This window comes from Hordeum vulgare, chromosome 3H (genome assembly GCF_904849725.1).
Source record: "Hordeum vulgare subsp. vulgare chromosome 3H, MorexV3_pseudomolecules_assembly, whole genome shotgun sequence".
Classification (NCBI taxonomy): Eukaryota; Viridiplantae; Streptophyta; class Magnoliopsida; order Poales; family Poaceae; genus Hordeum; species Hordeum vulgare.
In genome coordinates, this window is record NC_058520.1 from 18,834,613 (window position 1) to 18,848,249 (window position 13,637).

At 48.5% G+C, this 13,637-nt stretch overlaps 1 protein-coding gene across 1 annotated transcript; it reads right to left on the minus strand.

The window, feature by feature from the left end:
• Positions 1 to 10,514: 10,514 nt before the first annotated feature.
• On the minus strand, positions 10,515 to 12,935 carry LOC123442621 (transcription factor DIVARICATA-like). Its single transcript, XM_045118711.1, has 3 exons — positions 12,694 to 12,935; positions 11,708 to 12,205; positions 10,515 to 11,241 (listed from the first exon to the last, which is right to left on the minus strand). The coding sequence occupies exons 2-3, from the start codon at positions 12,178 to 12,180 to the stop codon at positions 10,803 to 10,805; spliced, it is 912 nt and encodes a 303-aa protein (XP_044974646.1). The 5' UTR covers positions 12,181 to 12,205; positions 12,694 to 12,935; the 3' UTR covers positions 10,515 to 10,802.
• Positions 12,936 to 13,637: the final 702 nt, after the last annotated feature.

The window sequence follows — 13,637 nt, forward strand, 5'->3', positions numbered from 1 at the left end:
CGCACAAGGTTCATCAGTGTGACACTTTTAACCGTTTCACAAGTAAGATAAGCTGAAAGTTACAGGAATCTACAGTAACAAGCACACATGCAAGTTAAAGCCAGTTCATATCTGTCTGCGTTCCCGTGAGACCAAATCGGTTGTTAGAGCATCTCCGTTTAAATGTATTAGCAAAATGGCCCGTGCGTTGTAACGGAAAAAAAAACATAATCTTCAATTATGATGGACACATTATGTTCACACATCATCGTTTGATTTTAAAATTTTATTCACAAATGCAAGAAAAATGTTTCTTCTTTTAAATTTATTCACAAGTTGAAGCAATCTTTACATTTTCAAAAAAAAAAATTCATGGTTGTCAAAAATCTTGGTAACTCAAAGAATTATTCTTAATTTCAAGATTTTTTTTAGAAAACATACAATAATAATCCGATCCATCCAACAGTTAATTCTTTAAAAATCACACGGGTATATTTTTATAAAGACTTAGAAACATTAATGTTTAATTACATACATTAGATCTTTCATGAACAATTTTACAAATATGAGAACAATTTTAAAATTGAGAACATTTTTTATAATTTACAAACATTTACAAAATCGTGAATATTTTTTATATTTCAAACGGGTTTAAATATTTTCTTTTGAATTGACGACCAATTCTAGAAAATACGAACATAACTTTTGATGTTGCAGGATTTTATTTTAAATTCACAAACATTTTTGAAACGCATGAAGTTTTTCTGAATAAACAAACATTTTTATAAGTCAGTAATATATTTATTCAATTCACGGACATTGTTTTGGGATTTACAAAAAAAATATAAAAATCCGGCGCCTTTTTTGAATCCACAAATATTTTATGTTTTCGTCAACATTTTAATTCAAAATTCCTATTTTTTAATATGCAAATGCTTTTGTAATTCTAAATTATTTAAATTAGAAGTAAACAAAAAATGGAATGGAAAAATTTAAATAAAAAAGAAACTATCAAAACAGGCATTAGCTATTTTTAGAATTTCAGGACATTTTTTAAATGCATTAACATATTTTGAATTAGAAAGCATTTTGTTAAATACTTTTAATAATTTTTAATACATGGAGTTTGATTTGAAATCATGGACTTTTCTTATTTTACAAACATTTTTTCAAACTTGCAAACATTTTATTTTATATGCGAGCATCTTTTACAAAAACTCCGAGCAGTTTTTGAAGTCAGAAACATTTTAATTTTTTAAATATGTTGATTTAAAATTTCAAGTTTATTAAAAGTTTAAAGGTTATTTGAAGTTCTACATTATTTAAAATAGAAAAATAAATGAAACTGAAGATAAATAAATAAATGAAACTAAAAAAAACTGGCGCATGTGCATGGGCCGGACCATACTGTGCGCTGGATAATCTCCCAGATGCAGAGCGTAATATATGAGGTTTTTACAAAGGCCGGCCCAGTCCGAGATTTTTCGCTTTGTGAAACGTTTTCTATTACTTACCGGTGACATGGTGGGTAATTTATGCATACTTCAGGGGCAATTTTCATGACGTACCACAGAAGCAATAGGTGTTTTATTAATAGGTAAAGAAAAATATTTAACTTTTGGACCGTCTGAGGCAAAAAACGGTTCTCCAGCAGACGGTCCATATGCAAAAAAAAAAACTGCGGCCTGCTCATGATGTAAAACGCAACACCTCGCGGTGCAAATTTACATCACGAGGTGCATCTGGTCCAAAATTAGTCGCCGTCCGCGAACGCCCAAACGCCACTTCATTTCCCTTGTCGTCCGCCCGCCCGCGTCTTCCCACCCGCTTCCCGCCCGGCCACTGCCGCCCCCCGCCGTCCGGCGCCGCCATGGCCGAAGGCGACGACCCCGCCGCCTTCTCCGCCGCCGCCGCAGCCGGTGGACTGACCCATGTGGCCGTTATTAAAATTTGAACCATCTATTGAAGATGCTCTTAAATGACTGCACCGAAGTAGTAGGAACATGTTTTACGTTGCGGGGAAAAAAGAAACATGTGTTTCCCACTCATCTCTACTACTCTTTCTGTTTATACATAAGTTGCCATCTAAACAATATCCGTCGTTACTTCTGTTGAGTTAATGAAGGGGTGCACACTATCTAAACAAAATACCCACGCCTCACACTAAATTCTAAATCCGACGGCCCCGACTAAGCTGCATTGTCGGGCATGGGAAACACATCGGTCCGGCGCACTCTCACCAGGCATCGCATGCACATGTTACAAGGGCCTTCATCACGGTCTTTCATTGATCCATCTTCAGAGCAATTACAAACGCATTCACTTTGTCTGGCCCGTCGTCGACGTCGCCACGCCGCCAAACAACGTCACCTCCCTCCGCGTGATCATCATCACGCATCTGTCGCGAGACCTCGGTGCGCCACGCCACCGAGACTCGCCATCGTCGATGTGGTATATGCCACACCGCTCCACCTTCAGACCCCACCAACGCTTACTCCAAGATGATGCCCCATGAGGAAGAACGACGGTGCGTGCCGTCATCTTCCGATCCAAAAAATCCAGATCTTGGATTTCCCCTGAAGTAGCCCGAACGAGGAGGCGAAAACTACAAGACGATGCCTTCATCAAGGTAACGATGCCAAGTTGCCGCCATCGTCGTCCATGAACGAGGTCAGCTCGGTTTTCACCGCCAGTCGCGCCTCCGCATCCTTGCCACCGGCAACCACCGAAAGGCCAGATCGGGCCGGACCCGGTCAAGACAAACGTGACGCCACAACACCTCCATTGCCAAGACCTTCACGGGCAGGGATGGGAGGGATATGCCAATCCACCCCATCGTGATGCGCAACACCGTCACCGGCCACGACGAAGGTCACTGGCCTCGGTTGAAGGAGCACTGAGCCACCCCCACCCGATAAACTCATCGCCGTGGTGGGGACCAAACACATGAAGGGACACGCCGGAGCACTTGGGAATCCGCCGCGGGCATGCCCTAGGGCAACGACAGAGAAAGGCCCGCCGCCGCCATTATCCACCGCCAGGCTTTGTCTAGCGGCGATCCGGTGCCGGTGAGGAGATTAGAAAGCGACGGCTCCTAGGGTTAGGAGGGGCTTGAGGGGCGCGAGCATTAGACGCGTTTTAGTGTGTTTATTCATCTATATATAGTTTAAATTAAAATATTCAAGACATCTTATATTTGTAAATAGAGGGAGTAGAACATAAATGAGTTTCTCCATATATCTCTCCATAATAATAAAGCAAATAGGGTTTCTGGTCGTCCGTCGTGGTATTTTTACAAAAACGTCCCCCTGTTTTTTCTAATCAACCCGTGGTCCTACATTAAGTGGAAAAAAACGTTTCATTTTTGCAAAAAAAAAACCTGTCCTCCTCCACTGGTAGCTTATCCATTCGCGTTCTCCACCACCACACGTACGAAGTCGCAGCACTTGTTCTGCCTCACCGGCGAGGCGGGGACTGAAGCGGAGCAAGTTGAGTTGCTCTCGCTGGAGAAGGTGAGAAGCTATACCCCGGGAAGCTTGTCGGCCTGCGCGGCGCAGTTCATCAAAAGGACGGACCTGGAGGCATCTGAGCATCTCAGGAACGACTCGTTCACCATCCGGTGCGACATCGCCGTCGTCCAGGATTTCCGCGCCGTGTACACCACCGGCTTGGTCTCCGTGCCCCCCGTGCGACCTGGGCCGGCACCTGGGAGAGCTCCTCGAGACCGAGAAGGACGCCGATGTGGTGTTCGAGGTCGGCGGCGAGACGGTCTCCGCGCACGGGTGCGTGCTCGCGGCCCGCTCGCCGGTCTTTGCAGCCGAGCTCCGCGAACCGATGAAGGAGGGCGATGTCGCCGCCGGAGGTGTCGTGCGCATACAAGATCTTCTCCCCCTCGGGCCGTGCGCCTGGCCTGCTGCTCCCGGAAGGTCGCGCCTCGTGGCACCGGCGGCGGCGGGAGGGATGCCGTCCCTGCAGCTGCTCAGCTCACCGAGCGTGGCCGCGGGCTGCTCGCGTCCCGGAGATGCGCGCGTGCTCGGCTCCAAATGTTGGAACCGCAGCCCTCCCTCACTCTCGGCTAGAGGTAGAAGAAGACACAAGACACAAGATTTTCCGGGCCGGCGCACGAACGCCGCCGTGGGCGCACGAACACCCCAATGCTTTGTTGTATTCACAGGCTACATCACGGCTCACCATTACAACTGAGGAGTACAATGGCTTTTATAGGCCGGGAACACACACCCACTAGAGAACGTACTCCATCCTTGCGCTACCCACGCCACGATGCCAACTAACTCCGACTCAGTCTCCCTATACACACCTACGCAGCTCACCTGCATGCACTAACAGCCTCAATATACATCCGGCTTTGTAGCTAGCCAAGACGTAGCAGCCACGGACTCTCCCTGGTGATCCGGTCATCCGATCGTGAGCCCGGAGCCCGACTGCACTAGATGCCGTGGCTTATTCCAACACACTCCCCCTAAGCCACGACGTCGCTGCACGGCCTGCCGACAGGAGCCCTGCCTCGTCGACGTCGTCTCGGCGCCGTGGACTCCTCCGCTGCGTCTCCGTGGCGCGCGGCGCGCCACCGCGGTTGTCGCGCCGAGGCGCCGCGACCTCTGTGCCACCACGCAGGTCCTTCGCGACATCCTCGTCTCCGCGACCGCCTTGCTCTTCGCGCGCACTCCCCACGTCCCCGCGCTCCTGGCCCGCGCTCCCGCCGCGCACGTACGCGATCTGCGCGACCAGGTCCAGCGCCCCGACGCAGTCCACTCCCGCGGTCCTGACGCGCCCGACGCGTCCAGTGCGCACCCATAACACGCACCGGTTGCGCCGCCTCGACCTCCATGTCCGCCGTGCTCGTCGCGGACTCACCGCGCGCCACCTCCGCATCCGCCATGACAGCCGCCGCGCCGCGCACCTTCACAGGCCGACACACGGCTCGGAGCTCCGCGCAGCCGCCGACGAATGCCGCCATCGCTGGCACGCCTCCGGCATGGCGAACATGCCCAAGACCATCAAGCTCATGATACCAAATGTTGGAACCGCAACCCTCCCTCACTCTCGGCTAGAGGTAGAAGAAGACACAAGACACAAGATTTTCCGGGCCGGCACACGAACGCCGCCGTGGGCGCACGAACACCCCAATCCTTTGTTGTATTCACAGGCTACATCACGGCTCACCATTACAATTGAGGAGTACAATGGCTTTTATAGGCCGGGAACACACACCCACTAGAGCACGTACTCCATCCTTGTGCTACCCACGCCACGATGCCAACTAACCCCGACTCAGTCTCCCTATACACACGTACGCAGCTCACCTCAATGCACTAACAGCCTCAATGTACATCCGGCTTTGTAGCTAGCCAGATCGTGAGCCCGGAGCCCGACTGCACCAGATGGCGTGGCTTTCCAACACCAAAGTCTCGTCCTTTCTAACCGATATTTGGAATCTTGATGGTTGTCGATTTTGGGTGGAGGCACGAGGACGCTGGCGGTTGTCTCCGGCGCGCTGGTCGTCGGCGGGGCGTTGGCGTACGCGCGGTCGGGCCGAGGCCAAAGGAGGAGAGGCCGTCCGGAGGCCGCTGCCAATGATGGTGACGATGCATTGGGCAGGAATGGGGAGAGGCTGGGTCACAACGGCACGGATGGCCGGTTGGCCGGGACGACGAAGCGGAGGAAGAGCACGCTGAAATCTTTGCATTTCTTGGCTGCTATCATGCTCAAGAAGATTGGACCGAGTGGCACGCGATACCTTCTTGGCTTGATGTTGACAACCGTAAGTTCAGACAATTTTGCAGAATTGGCAGTTGTTCATAAGCAATGCCATGTTTTTACCGCGCCCGAAGAAGCGAACAGCTAGCTAGCTTTGAGTTTATGTTTTGCACAAATGATTAATTCCACTTTCGATATGCGGACGAAAACCAAGTACTTTTGTAAGCGTCGATCTGGCCTGCAATCATGCTGGTCCTCCTAATAGTAAGGACAACGTAGAGCATACTGCTTGGATATGTGCCAACTATTCTACTTCCTTAATAGAGTGGGCAAATCGATAATTGGGTGGTGGATATAGCAAGTTTGAGAAGACCCATTTTTTTTAGTTTTGTAGTGCCACAGTGGCACAGTTTAAGAGAATACACGTTTCATATGTTTGATTGGTGACATTTAAAATGGCTAAGCTCACTCGTGTTGTCCAACTAACGAAGGTTGAGCCACTAGAAAGAGGAGGCTAGGGGAAAAGGAGATGCCGGAGGGGAGCAACCCTGGCTGGCCGCTGGCTTCGACGTGCCGGACCAAGGCGGCATCGATGCATAATTGGGTGGGGGCGAGCGAAATCAGGCCAAGGGGGCGCGCGAGGAGAGGAAGAAGCCATAGCCTGCAGGCCCCGTCGCCTCCAGCCACTAACCGGGGAGGAGGGGCTCCACCACCACGGCATGGGGATGCCGTCCCGAATGGAAGGGAGGGGTGATCCCGTCCGTGCTAGAGCTTGGTAGGGTAGGGGACAGGGCGTGATCGAAGAGGCAGGGGCTGCCCATCTCAGTGTCGGGATGTGGAAGGCTTCGTGGAATATTAGAAAAGTAAACGACGAAGATAAGACTATGAGCGAGCACGAGCCAGGCTGCTGGTTTCTTCTAGCCAGCCGACATGTTAACTAGCTAGCGTGGCTGCATCACACATGTGTTTACTCTTTTCCTTCTAAGAAAAAATATGTTTGCTCTTCAAACTATGCACAAGTCTATTTTTTTTATTTGGAGTTGAAGATGACTCATCTTTTTTTAATCTGATTGTTTATGTCCATACTTATTTTTTAAATGTTTGCAAATAGTATAAAATGTTCATGAATTCAAAAATGTTCTTGATTTTAGAAAGTATTCAAAAATTTGTATAGGTGTTCATGAATTTGAAATTTTTCATTGCTTCAAACATGTGCACGAGTTTTAAAAACTCGTCATGATTTCAAAAATTCTTCATGATTTCATGAAATTAGGAGTGATAGTGTATGTCGATGATACAACAAAATATGGCTATGACCATTTAAAATTATGTTTTTCCCGTTGCAACGCACGGGAAAACCCCCTGTAGTTCCCTGAAATCAACCCGCAGTCCGGATTTAAGTGAGAAAACGAATCGTTTTTTGTAATTTTACAGAAAACCCATTGTACTTTCCCGAAATCAACCTGCCGTCCACGCCGTCGCCGCTCGCCCGCGGCCTCCTGCTTATGTAGTTGTCGGATTTGTGTTATGGGATTGAAGGCAAAGTTTCAGAGGCAGTAAGGTAGCGCAGTGGCTCCAGTCTTACGTCTCTACTTATGAGACCCAAGTTTGAATCCGGTTACTCCCTTTTTTACAGTTTCGGCCCACCTACTATAGTTTTAATCTTTCTTTTTCTTTTCACAGATTCCAATCCTAAAAAAATCATATTATATATAAAAATTCTTCAGAAAATAGGTAGATTCTAAATATGCTATTACCCCGCATGTTAATTATTTTTAAAATTATGTTTAAGATACACTATTATATTTTGAAAAGGACAATTATTTTTTATGTCTAATAAATTACACACACACTTAATACACTAATTAATAGAATTATAAATTATCCAACCTTTATGTCTTCGCACAACATCACTTATCATGTTGTTTCACGTATGACATTGTGAAACATTTGAAGGGATTTGTTGATGCGTCGGGTGTGTATGAGGTTATTTTTCTAGGATATATTAGGGATGTTTTCTCTTTTTCCGTTGCAACGTACGGGCACGTTTGCTAGTTAAACTAAGAAGAAGAAGAATAAGAAGAAAAAGATGAAAGTCTGCTGAACCTCCTCACCCCGTGTGGGTGTGGCACACGCACGCAAACAAGTGTGATGAATCCTCCGTCCGTCCATTCGCCTGCCTCTGCCCCGCACCGCACATGGCCTGTCGCCGCACTTGTGATTCGCACGGCGACGGCGACGGCGACGGCGACGACGAACGGCAGCAGCACCTTTCACCACGACCAACTTCCATCAGTGCCTTGGCGCGGTTTGCAGTTGCAGGAGGAGCCAACAAGATGGCCGGCCAAGTTGCCTGCCCCATTCCGGCAGCATGCAGGTCCCCTGCCGACGCCTCCGCCCGAACCAGATCCAACCTCTGCTCAATCAATCAACAAACCATGCCATTTGTTCTTCTCCGATTCGTCGACGATTGATGCCGAAAGAATCAAGCCTCTTTCGTTCCCGCTGAACTCAACCTGAATCTTTTCGGCGAAACAACTCGACCTGAATGCCAGTGCAGCTATTTCGCACTAGTACCAATAATTTCAATGCTGCTGCTGCTGCTATATTTAGCCTCTTTCGGCCACTTCTTTCAATGCTGCAGTGCTACTTGATTCAGTCGGGAACTGGATGTCCTTGGCAATTCAGTTAATTATTACTAGTTGGTTTGAGATCAAAATCGTCATGTTCATCAGAGTGATTGATGACTTTCTACACCAGGAGTGCTACCGTTACTGCCTCCTGCCTGCGTACCTACCCATCTGTCTCCAATCCCTGATGAGTGCTTTCACATTGCCTGCTCTGCTGCCCATCTGATTCAGATACTGGTTGCTGTAGTACAGCAGCGTTGCCAGCAGGTTGTGCAGTGCAACTTGTCTGTCGTCGGAAACTTCACCAACTTCTTTTTTTTTTCCAGAACTAATCCTCCTGGCAACGCACCGGCTGGAAAAAAAGAAGAAGAAGTTGATGTTTCGTGATTCATACACAGCATCTCTTTCTTTTATCGAGGGTTCTAGCAATTGATATCCTTTCGCAAATAATTGAAATGCAATTTCGTGATCTGGATCCTGTGTTACAGTGTCAGAATGATGTTTCCGCATTTTGTGAATGACAAGAAAACAGTTAACGGAAACACATGTTATATGGTAACAGCAGCACGGCCATGATGCCAAATAGGCATCCGTCGTAAAGATTTTGCTGGGTAAAAATTAATCCAGAAATGTGTCCGCGGACATTTGATGCCGTCCATTTGGTGAGCCGCGTTAGTTAGTTAGTTAGTTAGTTAGTTACAGATCATGATCATCATGTTCATCAGAGTCATCGAGGCCTTTCCATTCTTGGAATGCCACAGTACTGATTCCTGCCTGCCTACCCATCTGTCCTTCCTGATGAGTTCCGGTTCATCTCAGATCCTGGTTGCTGCATTGTTGCCAGATGTGCAACGCATCACAAAGCTCACCAACTTTCTGTTTCCTGGATGCGCATGGTTCATCGGTCTGACACTTTAACCATTACTGTAGATTTGTTTCCTTGTAAGGCTCTCGTCTTCGGGTTCAGAAATAAGAGTGAGCTTTTTTATCCTGTGTAGAAAAGGATTGCTTTTGTTGTCAAATACAAACGTCAAAAACTATGTGCAGACGCAAGTTAAGCTGTTAAAAGTCACCTCAGATTGTCAAGACCCAGAGGCACGGGGGTTTACCGATCCGCCCCCGTCTCCGTGAGGCTGAAGCCGTTTAAAATTGACAGCAAAAGTAACGGAAACACATGTTTCATGGTAAGAATATCGTCGACGTAAACCATGATTTGCACTCTGATTGGTCATGTCTCTATCGATAATTTGGAAAAGAATGCATTGCTACATGATACTACATCAGAAAGAAAAGAATGGTAACATACATGTGACAAGGAAAGGCAACAAGCCTGAAGAAATGCTGCTTGAAGCAGCAGCAACCACATCCATCACACCCAGAAGCTTCTAATGACACACAACACAACAGTGCCTCACCTCCATCATGATCATCACCATCACCATCCTCATCAGAGAGGTGAGCTGAGCTGAGCTGAGTGAGTGGTTTTGTGTCTCTGCACTGCAACTTGCAGAAAAGGTAAGGCAGAAAAGCACAAGCACCCAGCACACAAGTTGGCCAAAAAACAAAACGTTTTGTGCCATTCTCTACTGCTTGTCACGGGGAGAGGGAGGGATCTGCCTCATATCTGTGGATGCTCTGCCTTTTCTCAATGAGGGAAAGATGAACAGGGCCAAAAAGGAGGCAGGGAAAGATTTTGCAGAAGTTGATGGAAAAAGGAGGCAGCCAAAGCATGAGATGCCAAAGCTAGTGCAAGTCTGACTCATTTTCAATTCCATTGCTTGGTGGATCCAGCATCATCATCATCAGTATTAGTAGTAGTAGAGATCTATACAAGAGAATATTTTCCTGTTTTTTTAAAGGACCTAATTGCACACAAACAATGCAACGGTCAATCCACAAGGTTGGAAAAAGATGGAGATGCAATCAGTTAAAAAGTTGACCAGGTGAGCAAGGCAGGTACTAAATGCTGGGTGACTCACTGCAAACTCATTTTGGTTTATCCGAAAAAATTACACTCGTAAACATCCGAGGCAGGTTATATATGCTTGAATGAATGGATAAATGATAGATGTGGATAGGTATGTATGTGTGAGATGTTGCATGAGGAGTAGGGTTTCCAATAACATGAGAGCTGACCAGAAAGCAGGATCCAAGAAGATTGAAAACAAGTCCACTTGACAATGTGCATGATCAGTACTGAGCACTAGTATTCCCTGTCTGCTCGTCTCAAGATACTACAGCATCAAGCAGGTTCTTGACAATCTTTTCCCTTACATTCTCAGTATCCACACCAGAAATTATGGACTAGTACCAAGCATCACCAGCATCATACCTCTCTCTCTGCTATGTTCTGAAAAATCCCCATAATCAATTACTTACTCCAATAATAATACAGGCAGTGAAGCTACAGCAAAGGCCATATTACACTAGGCTTCTGGTCGGTTTTCGTTGAAATGGATCGAACGGTTGCATCTTCTAATACAACATACTCCGGTTCGCGGCCAGCTGATCATGTAGAGGACCACACTGAAGACCCTGATCTTGCAAACCCATGCCATAGCTCGGCATCCCCATCGTCCGGCTCGGCGAGTTGTATGGCGCATTCGCTCCGCCGTGCTGCTTGGTGTCGGGTGGCAGCGAGAACTGCCCTGTTGCTGAGCTCGGAGCCGGTGCGCTGGACTGGGTGATCATGGATGACTGGGACGGCGAGGGAGGCTGGTCGTCGGTCAGGTGCACCGTGGTGATGTCGTGGATGCTCGACCTCCTCTTGTCCTTGCCTCCACCGGAGCTGAGCCTGATGAAGTACTTCTGCGCGTGGCTGGCCACCTGCGTCGGCGTCCTCGTCTGCACGAAGTTGCGCGAAATGTTCCTCCAGTCCCCTTTGCCGTACTTCTTCAGGCCTAGGAGGAACAACCTGGACAGAAGAACATAGGCATATGATCAGCTTCAGCAACCAGTAGTATTGATCATGAACTACAGCTCTACATCAGGCTACATGACACCAAAGAACAAAGCATGATCAGCCTCAGCAACTAGTATGGATCATGAATTCTTGTTCTACATCAGGCTACAAGACACCATCACACATCATGCTACATGTGACTGTCTCATCAGTTCCTAGTGAGCAAAGACAATTAATTCAGTTTCAGATAGCGGTTCTTGTTCCTCCATGGTTGAAGTGAACTATTCTTCCGATTTGGCAAGTTTTAAATGCCGGCATAGCCATCTGATGATGTAAAGCCTGTTGATTGATGGTGAATTCAAGAAAGAAAATTGATATCGCTAAAACTAGACTTGTGCATGACATGGATGGAGCAGAGCAATCACTCTCACATGGAGTTGCAGTCAAGAATCGCGGTGGTGGTACTAGTACTACTCACTTGTGCTCGTCCTCGGTCCACGGCACCCCCTTCTTCCTCTCCTGCTCCGGCGTGCGGCCGCCGTGCCGCCTCCCGCCGCCGCAGCCGCCGAACCGGTACCCGTGCCGGAAGTCCCCGGCCCCGGCGTGGCCCCCGCTGCCGTCCCACTGCAGGGTGAAGGCGGCCGCCGGTCCACCGCCGCCGGCGCCGGGGCCGTAGCCGGGGAAGGGCACCATGCCGGACTCGATCTGGCGGACGTCGAGCTCGAGGCTCTTGAAGTGGTCCATGACCTCGACGACCGTCTTGCCGGTGGCGTGCGCCACCTTGTCCCAGTCCGGGCGGCGCAGGTCGAGCCCGGCCAGCGCCCGCTCGAACTGCTTGTTCTCGTCGGCCGTCCATGCCCGCGGCGGCGGCGCGAACCAGCCCCGCGGCCCGACGTAGTGGCCCATCGCCGTCGGCGGCAGCACCTCCATCCACGACTCCCTCGTCATCATCGCCGCTCAGCTCCGCTCACCTCACCTGCAAGAAGGAGAAGAAAAATCACACAGCTTCAGCTACAGAGGTGCGATTGGTTATCGCTGGGCATCTAACAAAAAAAGAAGCTGGGATTCGGACGACAGTGCACAAGCTCAAGATTTTGTTGGTTGGCAAGACGACTGATCCCCCTCTGATCTCCGATGTGAATCGGATAAGGCGGGCATGGAATTGGCGGGGAGATTTGGGGGGGAAAAGGCCGGCCGCCGACGGAATCTTTCATCTTTGTGGCTGTAGGACACGATTGACGAGCAAGCAGCAGGGCCGGGATTCGTCTTCAAGAACGGCAGTGCTACCACCACGCCCCCGGAATGAACACCAACCAACCGGAACCCGGAATCACCCCGCCCGAAAGCTAAATTGACGCCCACCTCCTGCGAATTCGGCAGGAAAAGGAGCGAAATTTCGCGACCGGCACGGCGGCCGAAGAACACGTGGGGGGGCGAGAAGAGGGAATCGAGGAAACCACTGACCTCCTGCCGATCCCCTGGTGGATGGGCTGGAGGACGAAGGAAAAAGGCGGCCTCCCTCCGTCGGTCCTTGCTTGCTGGGGCTGCTGTACTCGGTCTCAGCTTCCTCGCCGGCGAGCTTCTCTCTGTGTGTGTGTGTGTGTGTGTCTCGCCTGAGCAGGAGCTGGAAAAGAGGGGGATGGATCTCCGCGGGCAAGGGGAGAGGAAATGGGGGAGGGGAGAGTGTCAGCTGGTGATTGGGTGGAGGTCGTGGCCGACTTTTCCTGGTGTATATATACCCGTATAGGGAAAGGAGGCAAATAGCAAGCAGCGTCCTCTCTAGCCACCAGGGGAATCGATCTTGCTTTTCACCCCGCACTAGCGCCTGCCAGAAACATTCACTTGCTTGGGCTCATTTTCTTCTCATCTCATTAAATACACCGTCTTTTTTTTTTTGGGTGGGGGTAAAATAGATACACCGTCTTTTAGTACTCCCTTCATTCCTAAATACTACGAGCCTTTTTAAGGTTTCACTAAAAGACTATATATGAATGTATATATACAAACTTTAGATTGTAGATGCACTCATTTTGCTTTGTATATAGTTTTTTAATGGATGTTTTTAAAAGACTTATATTTAGGAGTGAAGGGAGTAGATTGTAAACAAGGTTTCTATGTTTATGCAAAAATAATACTATGTAGAACGGGCTGGGCAAAATTGACCCTCAAACATCCGCGGACAAGTTTACTCAGTCTCGTGTGCGTTCGGTTTTAAGCCCTTATGTATCAATGCGTGTAGCCATGACCTCATTTTTTCTCTCTCTATATGTCTAGTCACATGCATATGATTAGCGAGACGAAAAGAAAGAAAATGAAAAAAGAATAAAGTAAGAGAAAATATGGTCTACGATGAGTCAAATCCTATGTGGGAACTGACCTGACAGACAAGACCGGACGCTCCTCATATG

What these genes read in the sequence shown, in the direction of transcription:
- LOC123442621 (XM_045118711.1), bottom strand. Translation starts at nt 12,180, where the DNA reads ATGATGACGAGGGAGTCGTGGATGGAGGTGCTGCCGCCGACGGCGATG. An exon ending in TGGACCGAGGACGAGCACAA is followed by an intron (nt 11,242 to 11,707) that starts GTGAGTAGTACT and finishes TCTTCTGTCCAG; the next exon opens with GTTGTTCCTCCTAGGCCTGA.